The 26,421-nt window shown below is 37.6% G+C and overlaps 1 protein-coding gene across 3 annotated transcripts in view; it reads left to right on the plus strand.

The window, feature by feature from the left end:
- Lrba (LPS responsive beige-like anchor protein) overlaps positions 1-26,421 on the plus strand; it is a 537,266-nt gene that overhangs the window by 448,840 nt on the left and 62,005 nt on the right. For all 3 annotated transcript variants that reach the window (XM_029537235.1, XM_021195949.2, XM_029537234.1), the window contains exon 48: positions 23,161-23,328. In XM_029537235.1, the coding sequence (XP_029393095.1) occupies positions 23,161-23,328 (168 nt within the window). The remainder of the gene's footprint in view (positions 1-23,160; positions 23,329-26,421) is intronic.

Here is a 26,421-nt window from a genome sequence, read left to right on the forward strand (position 1 = left end):
TTAGTTAAACATTTATTTAAGGTTAATACCTTTTCCTAATGGATATAAATATATATAATAAATTATCAATATACAAGTAATAATAGGAATAAGTAAGATATTAATTTAGTAAATGTATATTCTGAAGCTTGCATTTTCTGATTTCTGAGTAACTACTGATGAACTTGCTAATAGTATGTCTTACCATTCTTTGTGTAGACATTTGTGGTTAGACCAGATTTTTGTTTTGTACATCGGTGTTAAAACTTACCTTACATGCTGGCAGTATATTACATTGACCAGAACTATTTTGGTCTCTCTTAGCTGTCTGTAAGGCAGTCACACATTTCTTTTCTGTCTCCTCCCCATAAAGGTCACACACAAGTTGCTTTATCTGCTTCCTGTGTTACATAGTATTCTACATCTTGACATCATTTATATTGGAGTTGTAATCTGTGTATGAACTTCCCTTTTGGAAACTTTGTCAGAGAGCTTGCTCTCATTTCTATTCATGGATAATTATGATCTTTACCATTGTAACATCTTAAAAAGTAAAAATTCTCAATAAAAGCACTTTTCATTTTTATATAGAATCATAGTGATTTACTCAAGTACAGAAGAAGTCAAGGCTACAGATAGCCAGCTTATGAAAGGCAGTTGTTATTATTTCATGTCTTTTAGATGAAATTGTAACCCAGTCAACACAGACAGTAAGTAGAAAATATCTTTTTTTTTACTTTTTTTTTTTTTTTTTTTACAGTCCACTGGTTATCCCTACCCCCATCCCATCTGCTCCCCCCACACATACAGATCCTTATCCCATATCTGCTCCCCCCACACATACGGGTCCTTATCCCATTCCTCCTCCTTCCTGACTCCCAAAGAATATCCTCACCTCCCCCATCCACCCCCACAAGGCCTACCCACTCCCTGGGGCCTCAAGTCTCTTGAGGGTTAGGTGCATCTTCTCCCACTGAAGCCAGACCAGGCAGTCCTCTGTTGTATATTTGTCGGGGGGCCTCAGACCAGCTAGTGTATGCTGCCTGGTTGGTGGCTGTGTCTGAGAGATCTCAAGGTTCTGGGTTAGTTGAGATTGCTGGTCTTCCTATGGGGTCACCCTTCTCCTCAGCTTCTTCCAGCCTTTCCCTCATCAACCACAGGAATCCCTGGCTTCTGTCCATTGGTTGGGTGTAAGTATCTGTGTCTGTCTTGGTCAACTGCTTGTTAGACCTCTTAGAGGATGGCCATGCTAGGCTTCTGTCTGTAAGCACACCATAGCCTCAGTAATATTAATGGTGTCAGGCCTTGGAGATGAATCCCAAGTTGGGCTGGTCACTGGACCCCTTTTAGCTCAGCAGTTCTTTCAGACAGGAACAATTCTGGGTTAGAGTTTTCGACTGTGGGATGGCAACCCTATCCCTCCACTTGATGTCCTGTCTTTCTACTGAAGTGGACTCTACAAGTTCCCCCTCCCCACTGTTGGGCATTTCATCTAAGGTCCCTCCCTTTGAGTTCTGAGAGTCTCCTCTGCCCCTCCCAGAAGAGCAGAATTAATATCAAAATACAAACAGCACCTGACCCATCCACAACAAAGCCACTCAGGATGTGTCAGGAAAGGTGTCGCTGAGACAGAGCTCTCATCAGCAGGTGCCAGTGGGTCACATGACACTAGAATAGCTGTGAGTGTGGCTCAACACAAAATTGTCAACTTACCTCTTGAACTAGTATGATTTTTTCTTCTTCTTTGTAATCAGAGTGCTTGGTTCTCAAGTGTGAACTTTATAGAGGACAGTACTATTTTGAAGGGTTAAAACTTTTGACATGCCTAATTAGATTCAGAATTTTCATAAACTATTGGAAGGTGAGCATTTTAACTGTGGAAGGTGGAGCCTGGCTAAAGGAAGTGAATCACTGGGAGTGTGTCCTTGGACACTCTGACCTGGGCCCAATCTGCTTCCTGTCAGCCATGATGTGACTTGCGCTGTCATAATGACAAAAACTCCTAAGACTAAAACTTGCCTCTTTTGTTACTGTCAGGAATTCTATCACAGAGATGCCAAAATCCACACAATGCACTAGTGGCCTTCATCTAGCCAGATTGGACAGTTGGTATTTCCATCTCCACTTCTAAATCTGCTTTTAGAAGTGTGCATTGAGTAGGGACAGTGAGCAAAGAGCGTGTTGAGCTTACTTCATGACACCAAAGACTGGGTGCAAATAAGTAATTTGTTTTTCATCCTTCTCCAGCTACTCCCTCCTCCCTGTTTCTGGTATATAAGTTAAGTCACCTTATTGGAGACCTCCAGTGGGTGTCTGTGGACATGGATCTCTGTTTGATTCTAGCAAAGAAAAGCACGTGAGCAGAAAAGAAACTCAGAGTAGACACAAGTTGCTTGGGCAACAGTAAAATAGAAAACAATTGTTAAGACTTCAGAAATGGTAAAGGCAGCTTGAGGTCAAAGATACAGAGCTGCGAATCTATAATAAAGAGTTACACTTACCCTTGGTACAGAGACACTTGTAAGAGTTCTGTGGAAAGATGGAATGACGAAGTTCCCATTTAGGAAGTGAATTCTAGCTGTGTCTTATTGGCTTGAATAGAGTAGAGATGGCTGAGATTGGGTCCAGGTAGTGGCAGTGCGTCTCAGAGAAGAAGGTACTGAGGTGCCTTTTGTACCTAAATAGAAGACAGATTCCATTGTAAAGGTTTGATTTCCATGTGACTGCACGATAGTGGTGAATTTGACATAAGTAGGAAATCAGGAGGAGGAAAAGAATTTAGAGAATGGATGTCATCATTGAACAGACTGAGGTTCAGCTCTGGGTGTCATACCCTAGCAATGGAAGCCAGGCAGTTTACGTTGTGGCTATAGAGCAGAATTACAGCCTGGTAGCTACATAGGGTTGTCCTTTTTATCTGGAATAATGTTTGTATTCTCCCTCACTCTTATTCACACTTAATTATTCTCTCAGCATTTGGAATCTATTAAGTAACTTCTAGCTTTTAAAACTGTTCAATCTATCTTTTTAAGTTGCTTTGAACAAAATTTTCAGCTGTCTTTTTTGTTTGTTTATTTGTTTGTTTTATTATAATCTATTTATGTGAGGCCAAATTTTGTTGTGGTTGTTACGATTGGACTCATTTTGTATCCTGAATCTATGGATTTGCATTTTAATAAGTTCTTAGAAGTTCTCAGTGTTATCTCTCTCCCATAAGTTATTGAGGATATAATTGCTCTGGGGTATATGTTGGACCTTCTCCTGTCTTTCATATCTAAAAAGTTCTAAGAGCAAAAACATCCTCTTTTCTTTGTAGGAACATAATACCTGTGATTCCAGTTCCTGTGCTTTTCATTCAGCTAGAAACTAGGCGCCAAAAGCTAGGAATACCAAATGCATCTTTCTTTCTTTACAGTTTTGTGCTTAGGTACTTTGTATTACTCTGAGACTTGAACTCAGGCTTCCCACTGAGCATCATGACTTCTACTTTGACCTTTTATTGCTCTATTTTCTCATTTCTGTCTGATCTGTTTTATATTTTCTCATATTTTCAGATCATTAGTTTTATCATCAGCTATTTGAAATCTGAAGATTACTCAGTTTAGTTTGAATTTGATGGATATTTTCCAGTTCACAAATTCTGTCTAGTTCCTTGTCAAATAAAATTTTAATCCCTTTCTTTACCCTTTTTATACTAATATTCTTCATATATACAAATAGACATATACACATATATATGCATATATATATATATATATATATATATATACACATATATTCCTTTTTATAAACTAATCTCCTGTTTCTAGAAGCACATGGGATGCTCAGAGATACACTTCCCATTTGCCCTGTTCCCACTCTTCCTACCGCCAACATCTTGTTAATGTGATATATTTATTACAACATGAGCATTGGTAGCCAACGTTTGTAGTTTGCCTTTGGATTCACAAATACATAGACACATCTCTAACACAGAATAGTATCATACAGAATACTCTCATTACCATGGAAATCCTTAGAGACCACTTTTTGTCTTGTCACCACACTCCCACTCCTAGAATCCCTGGCAACAACTACTCTTTTTATTATCCCCATAGCTTTGACTCCAGCGAGTCAGAATCACTGCCTTTGATTAGTAATATGTATTTGAAGCTCTTCTTTGTCCTTTGTACAGCTTCTCTGTCCTTGGAGATACCACCTCATCTCTTCTTATCAACAATCATAATTTTTTTTAATGGATACCATCATGCAGGTATCCTATAATATATCATTGATCTCCTAAAGGACACCTTGATTGAATAAAATTCTTAATCAAGTTTTAGTTTTTTGTATAGTTGTTACTCCATATTTGGTTAAATATCAGGGAATAGTTGCTAGACTAAGAGAATACTTAATTTTGTAAGAAATTGATAACTGAACTCTACTAATCAATATTATTTCAGTTAGCATCATTTTTTAAATTTCATATTTAATTGATAGATAAAAGCATAACATTACATGTAGTAAGGAGGCTTTATATGTTGTTTAGATAGATATGTAGTTAAGTAATGATTACTTACATAATATTTCTTCCTTACACAGTTTATGCCTAATCAAGAAATGTAATTTTTTAATGTATTGTTGAGTCACTTTTCATCACTATGACAAAATTCTTGATTCATGGTCTCTCTCAGAAGTCATTTGGCTCCATTGGCTCTGGTCTTGTAATGAGGCAGAACTTCTTGATAGGGGTCATGTGTCAGATCAATGTGACTCCCATCGTAAGGGACAGGGGACAGGAAGACAGAGAAGAAGTGTCCTAAGACAAGATACACCCTTCTAAAACATCCATCAGTACCCCATTTCCTTCAGGCCCCGCACCATGTAGCCTGATGTCTCCGATGGACTGACCTGATACAGAGTTAGGTATCTTACAACTTAGTTAACTCACAGTAGCGCCCTAGTCTGGCTTTTAATATAACCTCTTGTGAGAACACTTCATATCTGAACCATCACATATACATTGCCGAATTTAAGACTCCTTTGTCACTGTGGAGGAATTAGATAGTTAAGGCAAAAGTGGTTCAAAGTGGAGCAGACATGAAGCAAGCGCTACATTTTTAATGGACAAATGTAACCAATCACTATTATAAACTCAAGAAACTGTGAGCATCAGAATCTTCATGTAAGACTTAGAAAGAGATTCCAGAGCTCCTTTTAAATATGCAGCCTCACTAGTGCTCTTAAAGGTAGAGACAGCATTGGAAGGGAAAACAGGCATCAGCACCTTTCACTGGAGACTCATTCCAAGAGTCGGACTCTGACATATTTTCCAGATGATCAGTTTGTGTTTGTACATTGCACTTCACATATGCAAGAGATTTAGCTGTGTCTAAAAGGTCTAAACATTCTTTTAATAAGGACAGACTTAAAATTCTACACGAGAAGCTTTTATTATTTTGCAGCTCTTTTCATTTCTCAGCAATATAAAACAAAGGCCTTCAGTCTACAAAATTAGTATAGTTTACTAACCATATTATGTTTTTGTGTCCAGATAGGCTCAACCAAGTCACCCAGCTCTTAAAGTACCCAGGAGAAGGCACGAAGTCTATGTCCCTTTTCTTATGCTTTCAGCTAAATTGTATTGGGACAGTTTTCAAAATATTTGTTGTTTTTAAATTACGAACATTTGTGTGGATCTATGTGTAGATACGTGCACATGAGTGCAGGTGCCCACTGAGGCCAGAGGCCTCTGCGCCCCCACCCCATCCCCGCAACTGGAGATCCCAGGGGTTGTGAGCCACCCAACATGTGTTAGGAATTGTACTCAGATCCTTTACTACAGAGCAATCTCTCCATTCACATTTTTATCAGCATTTTCAATAGCACTTTTAAAAACTTGCTACCAGTGGAGAAGTGAAGAAATACACTTGGTATGTGGTCTTCTGGTGGCATCAATCTCTGATTTCAGTGCCTACCTTTGAGTCTGTTATGCAGTAAGTCTTCAAACATATACCATCACCTAGAGATACTGAGTATGAGAAGTAGTGTTTAAATGATCTGACTGAAATGTTCGATTATTTATAATAATAAATATGAGCTGGATTTCAGTTCTCAGCTTCTGAGTCCCTGGCTCTTCTTTCTATAGTCTGCACACCACCAGATATTTAAACATTTAAGAACGTTTATTCTGTTTTCAGGCTGTGTGCCAGAGAAACCCAATACAGTATACAAAATGACATCTACCCTGTTAGAGCAAGCGAAAGGAAGAAGCCACTTAGATAATGCAGTAATGCTTTTGCAAGTATACATAAGAAGCTCTTTTTAGAATATGTTTCTTCTAAATTGCTTGACTTCAGCCTTGTAAGCTAAACAGAATTTAGTTCTCAATGTTTTCCTCCTGTAGAGCTGTCTTTCCAGGAAGGATGGTTAAGTGAAATATAAACATGGAGAAGAAAAGTAGACTGCTTTGCAAACATTTTAGTGATTTGTTTCTTAAATAAACAACTGATCACTGTTACGACTATTGAAGATAAAGTGTCTCCCTAGATTGTTATATGATTAAAAGAAAAATTTGAGTATTATTTTATACTGATAGAGTTTAAATACTCCAGCAGCGGCTCTAAGGGATCTTATTGAGATATAATTCTTTGCCCAGACTGTAAGATATCCCTCTGTCCATACTCTCCACAATGATGCCGTGGTACCATGTAATAAATACAAGACAGCCTCTACTTTTAAACAAATAAGAGTTTAATGGACAGATTAGTTGTATTATATAGTTTTAATCACTTTTAAAGAGGTAATTGAGCTTTGCAATCTGCATGTTTAAATACCATTGCTGACGAGGACCTTGTCTGTAGCTCTGATTATAAGCAATAGGCTTCTCTGAAGGTAAGCCATAAATTTAGGGTCCACAGCAGTAAGAACACTGAAACCCAGAACTTGGACTCTTGGGAGGATAAGGGTTAACTTCCCTAGACCTTTGTAGCTAAGTTTGAAGGGCCCTTGGTTCCATGAACTCTTATGTAGTACATGGTGGCCTTTTAAACCAATATACTACTTAATAGTCAGTGAATTTTTATTATTAGTGTTTCTCAAATTACAGAAAATAGCTAATGAGTTTCTATTGATCATCTTAAATATATTCATGTTGCGTTTGTTAAGTATTAACACCATCAACATTTCTAAAGGGAATATCCTTCACAAGAAGAACGAATTAGCTAAAACACCGGGACACACAGACACTCTTGCCTGCGTTTTATTGGAATGCCTTGCTAAAAGTGACTTAGGTATAAGCAAATTACTTCATTTTGATTCTAGACGCTGAGCTCCTAATAGCTTTTAAATTTATACAGTTTTTGTTTAGCTGTCAAAACATTTAATTATATCATGCCCAAAGGTGTAAAGCTGTCAAATAAATCCGAGTGTAGGCATAAACATTTACTAGGTTATTGTGCTACTACACCGTGGTTACTGGAAGGCTGGTGAACCTGTTTGGGGGAGGGGTGTGTGGAAGGACATTAACTCAGCAGGTACAGAACAACATTGGCCTGATGAATTGATGATTCCTTGTAAAACAGCAGGTAGTAATGCCCCCAAGTCTTTGTAATTTCCCCCTCTCTTCCATTCTCATTCTCTCTCTCTCTCTCTCTCTCTCTCTCTCTCTCTCTCTCTCTCTCTCTCTCTCTCTCTCTCTCCCCTCTCTCTCTCCCCTCCCCCAAAAATAAAGCCAAAGAGCGATTGTAGCTATCTCTTTGCACACATAGTATCCTTGCATTTGCCTTGTCTTTGTTTGTGTTAAATATGAGCATTCCCTCTGTCCTACTTCACTTTCTCCTTACAGTCCTTGCTGTGGGAAGAATGATTCCCGTAGCAGTTGGAAAATATTCTAACCAGTCAGCAACTAATTACTATCAGTTTTGAGTTTTCTATGTATAACACTTTTTTTAAAAAAAGATTTTATTTATTTATTTTATGTAAGTACACTGCAGCTGTCTTCAGACACCCCAGAAGAGGGAGTCAGATCTTGTTATGGATAGTTGTGAGCCACCATGTGGTTGCTGGATTTGAACTCAGGACCTTCGGAAGAGCAGTCGGGTGCTCTTACCCACTGAGCCATCTCACCAGCCTTGTATAACACTTTTAAAGGGAAAAAAATTATTGTTTTCTTTTTCCTCAGTAACTAACTGTCCCATGCATTTTTATAAAGTTAGTTTTACGACATCATTTGGAACTAGAGCATTAGCACAAATAAGAATGTAGACTTCTCAAATCCAAAATTCACCAAGAGGTAAGGGAGTAAAGTAAATTAGTTCTACTTTGAAGCTTTTATTTTCTTCCCCTTTCAAAATGAATGGGAAGGCCCTTGAGAGGCCCTTGAATGGAAGCTGCTTTTCATTAGTGCTACCAAATACCTACTTGAAAGAGTGGAGTTCTGACTGAACACCCACACAAGAGAAAGGGAAAGCTTCCTTTTCTCCTGCAGGACCATCAGCTAAATAGCTCTTGGCTTCTCTTTTCCAATCAGGTGGTTTCACATCAGAGTTAATTACTCCAGTCATTTATTCTAATCACCCTCCTCTTATGGCTAGCTGCATTCTGTCATGGGGTGGCATCTTTTGAAGCCAGTTAAGTTTGAAAACCACTGCAGGGTACTTGAGGCTCATTAGTGAGGCCTATCCATGCCTGGCTTTGGATTTGCTCCCTGATTAACTCTGCATCTCCCAGCCTCGCTCCCCCTCCCACCCTCCCCTACCCCCACTCCTCAGTCCTTCTCCAAGAGGAATGTTTCAATTAACTCTTACCATGCTGTCTGTCTTTTCACCTACATGTTTAGGAGAAATGTAAATGTGGTTGCTACTCAGATCCCTGCTGGATCCTGACATTTTAGCAGTATCCTTTGAGTGGGATCGCACTGTCTTGTAGAGATCTTACTAAGAAGAGTCATATTTTTAAACAACAAAGGAGGAAAATGGGGTTTATGGATTAAACACATTTGAGTTCTTGATCCAGTTCTAACTCTATCGTGGTTCCAACTCTGATTTTAAGCACTCTGGGTGTTTTCCCAAGTGACCTGGAGTTGTGGGAAATTTGTAAGACTCAAAGCAGTTACTTATTTTTATCAGGTCTAGTAGTTTAATTTAAAAGTAATTATCTGATCTCATTTAAGAGATACTAGAGTCAGAAAACAAAATGTTTATGTTATGTCATTTCTAAAAATGAAAGATAAATGTAACTATTGCATAGTTTGTTTGGCATAGTTATATGAGAATACTTAGAATATTGTCCAAAAATTTACAAATAAATATATGTCTGGAAGGGTAAATGAAAGTCTTTACCTAATTTGGAAGAGACATGAGAATTTTTTTATTCTTCCCATACAACACTTTCATTTGAAGTGGTTTGTATCAAGATGAAATATAAAATGTTAACTCCATGAATTCACAGCTGTTTAAGTAATTAAATCCACAGATGAGCAGACTAGCCCCTTTTTGTTAGTTCTCTTCTCCCCAACTGTTGTTTTGTGTAATGAATTGCTAGTTTATCAAGAGAGTTTTAAGCTAAGCAACCAAGAGATATCTTTGGTATTGTCTACCTTGATCTGAAAGGTGCTGATTAATATTCAGTAAAGATAATGAAAGAGGAAGAGTATAAATTCTTACTCCATTCAATGAGTATTTATCAAATCTCTATAATGATTCAGTGCCAAAGATTCAGACACATAGATCCATATTCTAGCAAGGAAGACAGAAATGTAAACTGTAATACAAGATGAAAGTATTAGTTTTTAAAAGTCATGTTTCAGTGCAAATGCATTTTTGAAAAAACAGTGAGGGCTGGAGAGATGGCTCAGCGGTTAAGAGCACTGACCGCTCTTCCAGAGGTCCTGAGTTCAGTTCCCTGCGGCCACATGGTGGCTCACAACCATCTGTGATGGGATCTGATGCCCTCTTCTGTTGTGTCTGACAGCTACAGTGTACTCACATACATGAAATAAATAAATCTCTTTTTTTTGTTTTGTTTTGTTTTGTTTTGTTTTTCGAGACAGGGTTTCTCTGTGTAGACCTGGCTGTCCTGGAACTCACTTTGTAGACCAGGCTGGCCTCGAACTCAGAAATCCGCCTACCTCTGCTTCCCAAGTGCTGGGATTAAAGGCATGCACCACCACACCCGGATAAAGTAAATAAATCTTGAAAGAAAGAAAGAGAGAGAGAGAGAGAGAGAGAGAGAGAAGGACGGAGGGAGGGAGGGAGGGAGGGAGGAAGGGAGGGAGGGAGGCAGGCAGGCAGGCAGGCAGGCCAGCGAAACCTGTAAATAAAGCCTCCATAATGATTGGCACTCTTGGCTTACTATATATTCAACCATATTCACTACTAGTGTTTCTAAATCATATATGAAAATAATTACAAAAAATGCTTAGTATGAAATTATTTTGTAATTTTAAATTTGTCATAATCGGCTTTGGCATTTATCATTCTGTATCAAAATTAAAAATATTCAACAGAATGAGGAGTAGTTAATACAGTCAGACAGTGGGAGTGTGAGGTTTCAGCTCTGACATTTACTAGCTGTGTGACATCAGGCATTTTACTGAAGAATTATTTGGAAAACAGCCTTCAAAAATGTAGAGCTTATCTCTTAGGAGTGTTATAATGATTAACTACGACAATGCATCTAAAACATGTCACGTGAAGTGGGCGCATCTGAAGCATCCCAAGACGCCGCACTGCTGTGCTTTCCTGCTGGCCTCTGACTGACCAGTGTCCACCCCAGTCCACCACAGCCTCATGCTCCAAATGCTTTTCCTTCCATAGTATATACACGCTTCTAGAACCTTTGTCAAGTGTCTCTTGATGCTATTTGCATCCATCTGTGGTATGGAGTCCACTCTGGCTTTTCACCATGTGACCATCCTACCTCAGTCTGATCATATGGTTAACAGGCTGCAGATAGCTTATTTGCAATGGCTAGTAAGGAGAGAAATTCATTTAGTAAAATTGCCAGGCTAGCCGCATATCAACTGGATAAAGTTCTGTCCTCATTTTCCTATTGTTTATATGATACTTTAAGACTATACTCTATGTAGTCACTGAATTGTACTAAGAATGATTAAATGTTGTTCATTCATTCAGTAGGCTTTTATTAAGAACCTCCTGGATAATTAGATCTGTGATCACAAAATTGCAAGAATATGACACCTGCCCTTTGGGGCTGCTATTTTAAGAAGCAGACAGACAGACATAGCTGCAACTAATTAGGGAACTAGCTCAAATGATACAGTCATTTACTCCCAGTATTTGTAAGCACCTACTGCATGTAAGTAGTAGAGAACTCGGAATGCTATGTATAGTATCCACTTTGAAGGGAATTTGTTGTTTAGTGAGAGAGATAGACAACAAATACACTAAAATACATATATAACTTGCAATAATACACATGTAATAAGCGATAAGTATGATTTTATATTATATGCCATAAATGAGAAGCAGGTCTACCATGAAAGTGTAAAAGTTTGTGTGTGTGTGTGTGTGTCTGTCTGTCTGTCTGTCTGTCTGTCTGTCTGTCTGTCTTTCTGTCTGTCTGTCTGTCTGTCTGTTTGCAATAAGACCCAAAGAGGAAATGCCTTGTTCTGCTTCTTGGTAAGGTTGGGAAAGACTGCTAAGGATAAACCTTTCTTTGATCTTAATCTTTAAGCATGAATATGGCCACGCTTGTTGGCCCACCTTTAATCCCAGCACTCCATAGGCAGAGACAGGCAGCATGGACTCTGTGAGTTGGAGGCCAGCCTGGTCTATAGAGTTAATTCTACGACAGCCATGCCTACATAATAAGACTGTGTCTCAAAAAAGAATGAATATGAGGTGTTATATGAAGGTCACTGATAGCATAGTATACTCAGTCCTTAACACCGTACACACACACACACACACACAGAGAGAGAGAGAGAGAGAGAGAGAGAGAGAGAGAGAGAGAGAGAGAGAGAGGGAAAGGGAGGCGGAGGGGAGAGAGAGTAGAGAGAGAGAGGGAAAGGGAGGCGGAGGGGGAGGGAGGGAGAGGGAGAGATTGAGAGAGAATTTACAAGGCAGTTCACAGTTTGGATCTGAAACTCTAGAGGAGGAAATGATTCCCATTAGCTGCACTGGATCTGATCTCACTGGTTAGGTAGTAGCAGAGGGCTGGGACAGAGTCAGGAAAGCACAGAAGAAAAAGACTCATGTTTAAAAGGCCAGGGAGTTGAATAGATTTAGACTCCAGAGAGAGGGTAACAAAAAGAGACTGAATAACAGAAAGGAGATGAAGGACAGCAAGACCCCTAGACCCACACAGCAATCTTATAGTAGCCAAACATCATCTTCAGTGTACTGAGAACAGAAATGAAGAATTTAGCTAAGTCAAAGAGAAGAAGACAAATATCTAAATCAGCATTTATTTATTTCAAGACATTTATATTGCTGATCTCATAATGCCTTTTTATTCATGGATGTACACTATAATTAAGAATCATTTTTAAGTAGCATTTTATTTATAATTCAGAGAATTGGAGCCACAATTTGTTGCAGTTTAGAGAATCATGGTATACATTCTAAGAACTATCTAGGAGTAAGCAGTGGTTAGCTCATCTTCTATCAAATATGACATGCTTTTTCCTAGGGTTAATGAAAACATACAGGTTTTACATGACTGACTTTCAGCAAAGATTATGCCCCCAGTGCAGAGTTTTTGGTTTGTGGGTGCCTAACTATTGATCTGGGCAGCCAAAATGTAAAAATCCTAACCAGAGACCTTTAGGATGATAAGTCAGCAAGAGAAGCTGGGCTTGAGTAGGTTTTGCTTTTTGTCTTTATTTAAAGAAGATGAAGAGAGTGCCATTTTTTACACACTGCCACATTTCTCCTGAGATCCGTAAAGTGTGAAAGAACATAGGCTGCAGAACATTATGTCTAGTTCACTCCTGAAGATGTTAGATATCTGCTGTCATATCTAAAGGTCTAGCTGTTCTTTACAGTGCTGAGAACTGCAATGACCTTGAAACTGCATTGGAAATCATTTAATCTTCTAGGTTCTTGATGCTTTATAAAGTTTAGTTTGTGGCTATGGATTACTTGAAATGTGGTTGTTTAGATTAATTTATATTAAATACATACTGAGAATGAAACATCACAGATTCTTAAATTTAATATAAAATGATGTTTTAATATTAGTTTTGATTAAACACTATTAAAATCGATTTGCCTGTGACCACTAGAAAATTTAATATTATATATTTACTTTCCATATATTTGTATTAGGTAGCACTGGTATAAAGTTTCGGTTATTTTGTCACACAGAATTATTACTGGCTTAGAAACTGGTGTGGTGTGACATGCCTATAGTTGTGTATTTTGTAGGCAAAGGGGGAAAAAAAAAATGTGAGTTTGAAACCAGCCTGGGCTGAACAGTAAAGCCTGGCTGTATTTAAAAAAAAAACAACAAAAACAAAAAAGGCGAGGGGGTGGGGCTTCGACTTCCCTCTTTAGAATGGACATATTTTGATTTTAATATTGAGATAGTATATAGAATTCTTTTACAATTTTCAACCTTACATACAAAATTAACTCTTAGAATGGATTTCAATTCTGTAAACAATACAGGCCTGTAGATGTAGTTTTCTAGTATTTGCCAGGTTCTGGGCACTAAAAGAAATTTAAAATACTAATATTAATTCAGAATTCAACTAACTTAGCATATAGATTGTTTCTACTACAGTGTAGTTAGAATCCAAATCTGAATGCCAGGTAGCATTCCAAGATCCTGTCTTCCTCCTCATTAACATTCAGTTGTAAATAATAAATCCATCTTATATCTTTCTGAACCCTATCCTTTATCCTTACAGTCCCCCTGCCTGCCTCCTTCCCTGGTTGTCTCCCACTTCCTTCTTTCCTTGTATATAGCTTATTTGTCAATCACCCTGCCACCAAGCTTTATCCTCACCTCCTGTGTTACTGTCCTTTTAAAAAATGTGTATATGTGTGAGCCTCAATGTATGTATGTACACCTTATGTGTATTAGAGTTACAGGTGATGCTGGTGTGCTGGACCCAGGTCCTCTGCAAGGTAAGTAAGCACTCTTCCTCACTGAGCAGTCTCTCCTGTCCCTGGGCTGCTGTCTTGAAGAGAGTTCTCAGTACCTCTCATCTGGACTGTCACTCACTTGGAGCTTGCTCACCTTCCCCCTTGCCTTCCAGAGGACCTCATCTCAGAGCCCAGCCCAGAATGGGATCCACTAGCAGCACACCGCATACACGTGTTGAATGAATGGATAAGAGAAATACTAGTATTAATCAGGAGTTGCAGAATGAATGCCTTTCAATTCTACAGAATATACGTAGCATGCACAAAGGAAATGCAGCTATGATTTGGCTTTGGCCAAACTTAACAGTGCATTTTAAAAGTTCGTCAACATTCGTGTGTGTGTGTGTGTGTGTGTGTGTGTGTGTGTGTGTGTGTGTGTGTGTGTGTGTGTGCACGCACGCGCTGTGTGTTTCTTTATTGGCTATTCTTGGAGTAATTGCCAGTATAGGTTTATGACAGTCAGCCGAGGGGACTCATTGGTGCCATGCAGAAAGCTCCTTGTTTTTGTCTAGCATCCCTGTGGGATTAAAGTACATCTGGTAAGAAGTAGAGATTCTGGTCAAGTTGTCTTCAAAGGAAAGAGACTGCTAATATTTATCAGATCTGTGCAGATTTGCAAATGGAGAGAGATTAGTTTTTTATTTTGTTTTCCTTCCTTTTGTAACTGACTATAAAAGAAAACTTCCAGCAGTTCTTAGACTAATACAGCCTTTGATTGTGGTTAAAGAGGAAAGATAATCATTTTTTATACATAACTAAATCAAGTGTTTTATATTAGTATTTCAATTGCATAGTTGTATATTTTTATAACTAGTATATTTTGGAGAGCATGTATGCTATATACATATTTACAGTTCTTTTCGAGGAGAACTTTAGTGGTGTTTCTAGAGTTGGAACATTCAATGTGTATAGATTTTATTTTGATTTTTAATTACAATTTGTGTGTGTGTGTGTGTGTGTGTGTGTGTGTGTGTGTGTGTATGTATGTATGTATGCCTCAATGTAGCACGCATGTGGAGGCCAGAAGAAAATTTGTGGGATTTGGTTTTCTTCATCAACAATGTGGGTTCAGAACAGGGAACTCAGGTTGTCAGGCTTGGTGACAAACATTTTACCCACTCAGCATTTCACCTGTGCATACTTCAAATATTTCAGTGTCTACAAGGAATAGTGCATTATACTAGGTATTTGGAAGCTTTTGTATATCTGTATGGGAAAGTTTACCCTGTGTTACACTTGGAGGAAATCTTAGACCTATCATTCTAAACATAGGCCATTGTCCCATCCTAGTGAAAGTGAACCTGCCTTTTATACAGGTGAGTATCTTTTTCTTTATACCCTTAAATCTTTTAAAGATGGTAACTCAGTTTAAATCTTTTAAAGATGGTAACTTAGTTTACCCGTGTTTTAGATATGTGGTTCTGCACTTAATTGACAGAATGGCTACATTCCAGGTACTTGTCATGAAATGTTATCTAAGAATCTACAATTCGAAACTTCCCTAAGAGAAATAATGTCTATTTAGGATTGTCTGGAGTATGCAGCCTCTCTGTTTGTCTACACTTTAAATCTACTTGAGGATTAAGTAAGTTCCTCTGTGACTCATGTACCTGGGCTCCATCATAATTGCCAAGGGAGGAATTTCTTATCTCAAAAATAGAAATAAGGTATTTCAGGCCATCTGGTTTGTTTTTAAATTATGGTCACTTTTGACTTTTGTAATCGTTTAAGTTTCTCTCTCTGTGTTGCCTGTTAGATAGCTTACCACCAACTACAGAGCTCATCTCAGACAGTTCTGAAATGTCACAACATGGTTTTAATGGGCATCTATCTCTACCTTGTCCTTATTTTTGTAAGACCTTTTATCTCCTATTAAATTTCTGTGGCCACATATTATTGTTATAAGTTCTCTACACAACAACACACAATGTAAATAATAGAACAGGTAGGCTGGTGCACTCATTTCTCATCCATTGCTACCTAATTAGACAAAAAAAAAAATCTCTATATCGCTATGTGTGTCATACTACAAATACTTTAACATATCTGAATTAAATATTTTAATGTTCTAGAGTTCTAAAGAAAATAGTTGGATAAAATGTCAGCATACAGGAGTATTTCAAATATTCAACAAAAAACCATCTCTCCGAAAAGGAGGTAATTGTACAAGTTTGCCTAATCCTTTTGATCTTGGCACACAGCAATACAGACTTCAGCCGAGATTAAAACTATGAATTTCAAAGGAAACATGGCCTTCAGTGTGTAAAATATAGAACAGCTGGTTGACTAGTCCATTTAAAACTACACAATAACAACTGTAGCAGGATGGTTCTCCTGGCAGAAGATGCATGGGTGCTTGATGGTTTTATCAAGATATGATACTAACTCACACGTCTTTAGTAATGATATAAATGTAGAAATGAACTCAAATCTCTCCTCTTCCCAGCAGTTCAAGGGCAGTGTAGCGTGGATGGCTCCACTAGTGATTTCTCTATCTGCTCTGCCTGCTGAACTTCAGTGTGCTAACTAAATTTCATTTTTTAAACTGCCAAGTAAAATTTTTATTTTTAGTATCCCACCGCTTTTTTCTTTAAATCTTTGGTTCTCCTCACCCCTCTTTGGTCTTCATGATGTATTACTCTTAAATGTCACATTTCACACATTTTTTCAAGCTCCCAAAGTTAGACTTTTCTATGTAAGAAGTACTAAAGCTGCTTAGCGCTGTCTTACATTTGTAGTAAGGTGAGCATCAGATTCTGAAGCAGCTGGGTGTTCTTGTGGTCAGTCTCAGAGGAACTAAGCTATTAGTGGATTATAGTTGACTAAATATTACAGTTTTCATTCTGTTTCACCTATAAAAATAATTGTTAAAACTGTGAAATTAATGTATTTAAAAAAATAAGGATTGACAGGTGTTTGTCGTTTGTAGCAAATCACACTTGGAAAACAGAATGTCTTCCAAGTATTCTGAATTTATATTTGTCCAATATAAAAAACAATTCATTTTTCTTTGACTTTTATTGTTTGAAGACATTAATATACCATAGTTGCAAATGTTTATTTTCTTTTCATTAGATTAATTTAAAAGTAGACTCCTAAAATTTACCTAAAGTTAGCCGGATTTTCCACAGATTCCAAGCCAGCACTTCAGGAGTTAACGTATCTATCTTATTAGAGCGACAGGAAATCTGGCAACTATTGCAGGAACTGGACCTGATGGTGCACACAAACAATTTGTCAGTCTTCTTAAAGTGAATAGCCTTCCGCAAAGTGGCTGCGTTTGCTTTGTTTGAACAGGCTAAACTTTTCCTTTTTGGACTTTAAATCTTAGACGTGAAATGTGATCCACATATTCAATCAAAATCATTTAATTCAAAGCATATTTTGATTGGAACAAAGTTGACATGGAAAGAAACTTTAGAATAAAATAGTTGAAAGAACTTTATATCATGTATTTAGCAAGAAAATTTGAAACAGTTCTAATTAGGCTGAAAAAAAACAGCTTTCTTCAATGTAAATTACAAAGGTCATATATCAATGTTAAGGAAACATTACCACTAGTGTTTGAAATCCACCACATGCAAATATAACAGGCCAGTTCCTCTGTGTGTGTGTGTGTGTGTGTGTGTGTGTGTGTGTGTGTGTGTNTGTGTGTGTGTGTGTGTGTGTGTGTGTGTGTGTGTGTGTGTTTGTGTGTGTGTGTGTGTGTAGCAAGAAGGCTTTTTACATCTATTTCAAATGAAAATGACTTATAAATCCAAGTTTACATTTTGGTGTATTACCTTCTTTCAAACATACACTCACTTCCATCAAAGGTCTTAGCTAAGTTTAATTAAAGTTTAGGAAATTATTTTTTATTTTTTCACTAAAAAGCAGTCATATGCATCTTATAATTAAATATATAACAAATTAGAATTAATTAATGATTTTTTTTATGTTTTTATTTGAAGCTAACAGGGATGATATTTTGTATTATGGAATTGAATCAGGCCTCCTGGACACCAGGGGAAAAAAGTAGTGGCATTGATGTGCAGAGATGTGAATCTAGGTGTCATGGGCCTTTGGCCTTCCTTTTCACTTACTCTCATAATGTATGTTATTGATGTCATCCTGGTTCTGAGAATCAAATTTTATATATATACATATATATGTACATGTATATATATATATATATATATATATATATATATATATATACATTTTTTTCTGTTTGTAGATGATACTTGATCATTTTATTTGATGTTCATAAGAAGCACTATTGTATGGTTGCACTGAGTATGAAGGTGGAGTAGCATGAGTTAGGGATTTATTTTGTCTTTTTTTTTCCCCAGAGCTGAGGGCCGAACCCACGGCCTCGCTCTACCACTGAGCTAAATCCCCAACCCCGAGTTAGAGATTTATAAGCATGGATCCACAAGTAGCTATCAATCACAGCTTCTTTGTCATAAACAAAGATTTATAATTTCTTTTGTTAAATTGATTTTATTTATTTTACCCAATTTTCATGTTAATAAAAACTCATTTTTATAGGGAATAGCTATATTATTTTTAGAACATTTATAGATTAATAAAAATAGTGATAGATATCATTAAAATTATTATTTTCAAATAGCTTAATATTTTGGAAAAGTAATCTATTTCTATATATTAGCAAAACATTTGGTTTCACTCTATAAAAATAGAATAATTTTATTTATTTCATATCAATAAATAATTCATTTCCTTAATTAGTTGATTTCTTTCTCTAAGATTTATTATTGGAAGCATATTCATATTTGCTATAATTATTTCTGATCCACTTATAATAATATTTTGTTATCTTTATGATATATCAAAACTTATTTGTTGATATTTTATATACAAACCAAGCAAATGAAAGTTACTAATAAGTGTTTGTATTTGACGTCTATGTACTTTTTAGCATCTCACAAATGTTTTAGTTTCTGCCTAATAGATACCACTAAAAACATATATCAGCCCCCACACAGTTTGTCAAGGCTAATATGAGTTCCACTCGATTGGAGTGACAATTTGTGCGAAGCTCCATATGGTAGTCTTTTCATAGTCTTACATGATCTTAACAATTGGCTATTAGCCACTGCTTTACTCTATAGTAACTCACGATGAGCTGAATATTTCTCTATCCTACTGGACATTTTCATGGATTTTCCTTTTTACAAATTTTACTCAGAGCACACATTGGATGTGCGTGATGTATCTAGCCTGCTAGGGGAGTGCTTACGATAGATTGGATGGGTTGAGAGCATCATGGAAAAATGTTACTGTCCCCTCGCTGCAGACCTGATTAACTCCAGCCTTAATGAAGACTGTCTGTCCTAAAGGCTTTGAAACCCCCCAAATGCTTAGCATTCCACTGACATGGTATGCGTGGTTTTGTGTGTGTGGGGGGGGGTGGGTGTGTGGGTGTATGGGTGGGTATGGGTGTACTGAAAATGTGGACCTACATAAATTTTACAGGGTAGTTTTTAAAGCTGTATACAAAAGAGATTTTTGAAGAATTTTTAGTAGATACTTCCTCCTTTATGTTTTTGAATCTGAAAATAAGTTATAAGATATAAATCTAAAGTACCCCACTTTGAGTATGCCACTCTTTGTCCTTAATGGCCCCCTGCTTATCCTCTCCTCTCCCCTCAAGTGTGCATTCGGCACACTTGTTTATCAGTGCAAACTCTGGGTCAGGCAACTGTCAGTCAGTGCTGTCAAAAGGAGGCTAGTCCTGGCCTGACTTTGTACTGGAAGGATTCCAAAACTTTTTAGAAACTCTCAGATCTATGATATTTTTTGAGTCCTAACTTTTTTTAAAAAGGGTAATATTTACTGTTTTAAAAAATACTTGTATATTTATGAAAGTGTTCATAACCTCATTGAATAAATTCTGCCATTAATTCTGTGAATTCCTGGCCGACCCTTAAGAACTGACTAGTGTGAGCGTGTGGGGAGGCTGAACCTCGACGTGTGACGGCTCTACAGTGTGTCCACAGCATCATAGCATACAGTGTTGTTTCTGTGGTGTTTTTTTGCTTAAAATTCTGAAGCAGTATCAAGATATAAAGCTTAGAGCATTAAAATCAAACCAACTTCACATTTCAATTGTGCATAAAGAAGTAATCAACCATTAGGAACCCACAGCCCTTTGTTTTCTGGCACAGAAAACAAAATTGCCCTAGTTTCTAGAGCTTTAATATTATATTGAGAAAACTCATTTGTACATCTTCATTTTCTGAGCCTTCTGAATTTTATAGTCTCAAATCACAGTGCTATGGACACTCAAGAGACTCCTGGCTGTTTTATCTTATTAAACAATTTTGAAATCATTAATTTTTAATTAGCTTAGATGCAGGTTTTTTATTGTTTCAATAGTGGGTCTATATGAACTAAACGTTTTTTATTTAAACTACTGGTGAGAGTATTATTCACATAAATATGTTCTTCCTCAAAATGCATGCTGTGAGCTTGCTTTGTGAAGTGATGCTCTCTTGTAGACTTGCAGATCTTACACATTAATCCTACAGCAGGCTTTTCATCAGCTTATTAGCTCACAGGTTTGAACAACCAAAAAGGATGCACTCTTGAAGATACATGGAAGTCCTTCCCTGATTGAAAGTTCTAATTAAGTGAATTGGAGAAAATTAACTGAAATTAGCTGTCAGAAAGTCACATTTAAATGAGTGATGAGCTAGTCTGGCAGTAAACATTTAAATGATATAAATTGCCATTTAAGTGTATGGTTTAATGTTTGTCATGCATTAATGTGACATGAGACTGCAGTGACAATCAAGCAGCTTGCTCTAATTTGAACATATTTAGAGCTTTTGTGTGGAGTGCACTGCACACAAATTAAGACAATTGCTGTTTTTATGTGTCACTTTAAACATGCCCCTCCCATTCCTCACAAGGCCAAAGTTAACACAACTTGTACTGGTAGTGTGAATTTTTAGACTTATTTTAAATTTATGTAATTAAAATAGGGATTTATTTGATTATTAAAACCCTCTTATAATATGAAGTAGTTTTGTGCTTTCTTACCATCTCTCTAGGAAAGTGGCAAATATAGTGAATTTTATAATAGGTGTCTAAAACAGTAACTTTCACAGGGAAAGCTAGACAGATATTATTAGGTCTGTTTCATTTCAGGTATATGTTAGAATATGAGAATTGCCTAGTTAGTGCATAGGGACTTATTTAGAGAATAATATTTTATATTTGATACTATTGCAAGCCCAGGTTAAAGAAAACATTGTATGTAGCTATAAACATCTTTCTTATTCACAGGCACTAGTTTTAATAAGACGTCTTTATACATATGTACCTATGAACGAATGTGTCTGTCATTTGTAGCAAGATGGCTTATACCTCATTGGATGTTTGCATTAGAAATTAGTCCTTTGGGGGATAAGAATTAGAGATGTCAGTGATGGAGCATGCACAGGACCCTGGATTCAGTTTCTAGCACCAACGAGAAGAAAAGTCTAGCCAACTGCACCTTAAAACTTACAAACCTCTTATTAGGATACTAACCAAACACTGCCAGAAAATGCACACAGTCATTCAGCTTTGATGCTAAAACCAGAGTTAGGCCTCAGAGATAACTTCAACTGCTTTTGGTCTGAATAGCATTATCTCTTGGAAAACCTAAGCCACTGATGTTGGAATAGTATTGTAGCACTACACAGTATAAAGAGGACTAGCTTGCTAACAAGTCTCTGGCCTTGATATTCCTAACTTACTCAGTTCAGCAAACATTTATTGGCACCAACTGTATTTGGCACACAGTGCTAGTAAATGGGAAGAGAATGCTGACTAGGCAGTAAATCTGGTGCCCAGCACTTCAAGTGAACATTTGATCATGTTCATTCATTATTTATTGAGCACTGTTAATAGCACAAAGTGTTTGGTTTGGTACTGACACATAGAATAAAAATCCAGCAGTTATAAGCCCCCACAAAATCTCATTTGATACTATAAACCAAATCAAAATAACTAAACAATTTGGTTGCAATTGCAGGACACAACATACTTTAATTTGAGAAAAAAGTTAATATCTTAAGTGAATAGAAACTGTTTAACTTTTTTGCATTTGCTTTCCCAAAGTAGTCCTTCACTCTATGACCTCCCTTCTTTGAAGCATGAATTGAGTGCCTGTCAAGACTGATTCACAAGTATGACCAAGCCCAGCCCCGTCCCTAACCCTTACCATGTAATGGGCGAATGCTGAGTTTACTACAGCTCAGCATAATGAGGGCCAGGACTTTTCTCAAATACACGGTGGGACAGATTCAACTGGAAAACAGGGTGCCAGTGGTTTGTTGTTGGGCTTTTACAGTACTGGGGATTGCATTCTTGGCCTCACAAGTACAAAGCACATACTCTACACTGAACTACATTGGAGCCACAGTGTTTTTCTGCTCTCTCTTGTCATTTTCTTACCCTTCCTTTACCCTTCCTCTTCCCTTTCCACTTTCTTTCCCTCTTCCCCTTCTCCCCTTCCTCATTCTCTTCAGTGTCTGTGCATAGGGGTGGCTGGTTATGTGTGTGTGTGTGTGTGTTTGTGTGTGCGTGCCGTAGAACAGCAATATCACATGTCTTCGTTAATCACTCTTCACTGAAGCTTTTGAAACAGGCTCTCTCACTGAATCTGGAGCTTGCAGACTCAGCTAGACTGGCTGGCCAGCAAGCTCTTGGGATGCCCCTGTCTCTGTTACTAGTCTGATGTTATAAATAAGTGTCACTACATCTGGCTTTTAACGTAAGTACTAGAGATTGGCTCAGGTAGCCACTCAAATGACTGAGCCAAACTCTGTTGCGTTGCTTTGGCTTTGTCCTTTGGTTGGTCTTCAGACCAGGTCTCACTGTGTTACTCAGCCTGGCCTAGAACTTTGGATCCTCCTGCCTCAGCTTCCTAGGAAGAATTACAGATGTATGCCAGCAGGTGCATGCTACCATACTGGGATTTTATGCTTTTGTTTGTTTTTTAAGTAAGTTTAGAGTTAAGCCTTACTGTTGTTCTAAATATCTATGCTTTAAAAATAGGATTCAGCATTATGATGTGGTCTCTACTGTTTTTCAGGCCCTGGAGAGTGAATTTGTTTCCTGCCAGCTTCACCAATGGATTGATCTTATTTTTGGCTATAAACAACAAGGACCAGAGGCAGTGCGAGCCCTCAATGTGTTCTATTACCTAACCTATGAAGGAGCTGTCAACCTGAACTCAATAACTGACCCTGTGCTGAGAGAGGTAAGTCCCTCTACTCAGAGGCAGCCCAGGGTCAGGAGTCTGCCAGCTGCACACTGTTGATCTCACTTCCCTATCCTCCACCTAACTGATAGAGACAGTGAAGCAAAGTGGGCAGACCAAAGCAGGTCAAGCTGTCCCTCAGTTACCTAGTGCAACCTGGAGTCTGCAGCTTTTTCTAAATTAGCATGACTTGGTGTTAAATGAGAGTTTTCACGGTTTGACCTGCTAAGGGATTCACACTCGGATATTTAATTGTTACCGATTCAGAAGCTACTCACCTAGATTGAAATATTAAGAAAATAGTCTTTTAGTGGGGCGTGGTGGCGCACGCCTCTAATCCCAGCACTTGGGAGGCAGAGGCAGGCGGATTTCTGAGTTCGAGGCCAGCCTGGTCTACAGAGTGAGTTCCAGGACAGCCAGGGCTACACAGAGAAACCCTGTCTCAGGAAGAAAAAAAAAAAAAGAAAAAAGAAAATAAAATAGTTGTTTACTCACTATACGACTCTGAGCATAAGTCAAAATTCACTAAAACATGTTAATAGTGGGGTTGAAGTCTGAAACTTTGCTGTCATTATTCAATATTAAATAGCGATGGGGCTTTATCCTTTTCAAGAATTTTCTGATAAAACACTAAAAACGGGGTCTTGGCAAATGCAGTATTCACCCAAACTTCTGGAGAAAATTTTGCTTTTTTAAGTGTTTCTAATCTAGTTATATATCCCCTAAATGTATTAGCCTTGTGTGAAAAATAATACAATTGCACAGATACAACCTCAAACAGTGATAAGATTTTAGAACAGATGGACAATTAAAGCAAGACACTGATTCATAGGGAAGATGTCTATTTTGAAGGGTACATTACTTGTGATGTGTAATATGTCCTGTTTTCACTAGGACTTGGTGCATTCCTGTTTGATTCTGTTATCTACTTATATTGGCCATCCATAAGGGCATAGTGAAATAAATAAGCATATGACCACTTGACTTATATGCTAGATAAACATTATTACATAAACAGAAGCACTGTGTATTGGGTTTCTTTTGCCCTAAATTGTATATAGTTTCTAGACAGATAGCTAGGTCAGTTAACTCCCAATGCTTTCAATCTCCTACTCTGGTGAACTGGGCACTAGAGATTGAGCCCAGGATCTTCCTCATGGTAAGCATATACTCTGCCTCTGTGTGTGAACATTCCTCCAGAGCACCTTATCTAGAGGAACAGCAGACTTTATGGTTCAGAGCATCATAGGAACCTACATGACACTGAGGTTAAAACAGAATGCAAACATTGCTACTGAGCACTGAATAACTTAATTCTCAGAATAGCACAGCAAAAATCAGTAGCCAGTATGTTCAGACGGCAAGAACGCTTTATTCTATGCCTGGAACTCACATGGTAGAAGCAGAGAACCAATTCTCACACACTTTTCTCTGACCTCCATATAATATATATGTGCTTACACACGTGTAAATAAACAGATTCTCTTTTCTTTTTTTAAGGATTTATTTATTTATATAGTTTATGTATATGTGTATGGATGCCTGCATGACAGAAGACAGTATCATCAGATCTCATCACTGATAGTTGTGAGCCACCATGTAGTTGCTGACAATTGAACTCAGCACCTCTAGAAGAGTAGCTAGTGCTCTTAACCACTGAGCCATCTCTAACCCTCCTTTCTTTTTAATAGTATTTCCCATGTACTACTTGGCCTTGTTACGTGCCAGTGATACTAAAACATTCAGCCTGGTTTTCCTTTCTCATATTCCCTTGTAGTAATTAAAAATTTTCCTATATAATCAACTTATACCTGAACTTACACTCTAGAATTCCAGAATTGATTTTTATATCCTTCAGTTTTACTTACCATACCATATTGCTGTCTGTAGTCTGTATAGTTTGAATTTTGAAATTCATGAAGTTACTATAAATATGTAAAGTGTGATGCTTATCTTTAAAATCATCTCTTGGTATGTCTGAGATGGTGTCACTAGCTTTGCCTGTCTCGTCATTAAATCTGATGCTTTAATTTATATCACAGTGATGGCTCTTAACCCATGTCTGCCACAGCTAGCCAACTGGCCATTTTGTCTTTCTCTTAAGCAGTGTGGTTGCCTTTCTGCTTTCATTTTGAACTGACACCCTCCCATACCCCCTACCAATAATTTCCAGAGAAGCTTACTCATTTTCTATTTTATATATATATATATATATATATATATATATATATATATATACACATTTATAGTGTATTCTAGAAGAATACTAACACTACTCCCCACAGTGATGGAAATACTTGTCTCATTACAATATCATGGCCTGTGCCTCATGTCCCCTTGAACTGTGGCTAATCTACCTAAGGAGCTCAATGTTTGCGTAGGAGCATGTGACTAGCAGTACCACTTGACAGCAGCATCGAGAACAGTGCCCTGTGCATCTTTGGTAGTAACCATGGTTTTGGACTCATTTCAAGACAAAAGATTAGAGAATGAGACAGCCGACTTGTCAGGTCAGATCTTTTAAGCTGGGCATATGACATCATACATTAGATGTGTAATTGCAGACATTAGCGATACAATTGAAATACAAGAGTGTAGGCTACATTGCAGACTTTCATTCTAATAAAACGAACACATCATAACTTTAGAAGAAGTGTCTTATAGTAAATAATTGTATGTGAAATTTACCATTGTTGCCACTTCAGTGGTGTTAAGATTTGCTAGAGCTGGGGGTGCAGCTCAGGGAAGAGCATGTGTTATCATGTACAAGTCTCAATCTCCAGTGCAGAACAAAGAAAAATCATATTACTGTATAAACTATTACTACTGTCCTTATACAGAAAACATTCATATCCCAAACTGGAACTACCTTTGCATTCAACAAACAGTAACCATCCTCTCCTCAGACCCTGACAAGCCTGATCCTGCATCCTCTTTATACAGGTCTGATTGCTCTAACAATCTGAGCAAGAACGTGTAATATTTGTCCCTTATGGCTGAATATATCCCCTTGAATATGCACACCATGTTTTGTTAGGCTATTGTGACAACTCAGAGCTTTGGTGCACTAGCTGTATGCTATTCTTGAAATAA

The sequence above is a fragment of the Mus pahari genome, chromosome 4 (genome assembly GCF_900095145.1).
Source record: "Mus pahari chromosome 4, PAHARI_EIJ_v1.1, whole genome shotgun sequence".
Taxonomy (NCBI): Eukaryota; Metazoa; Chordata; class Mammalia; order Rodentia; family Muridae; genus Mus; species Mus pahari.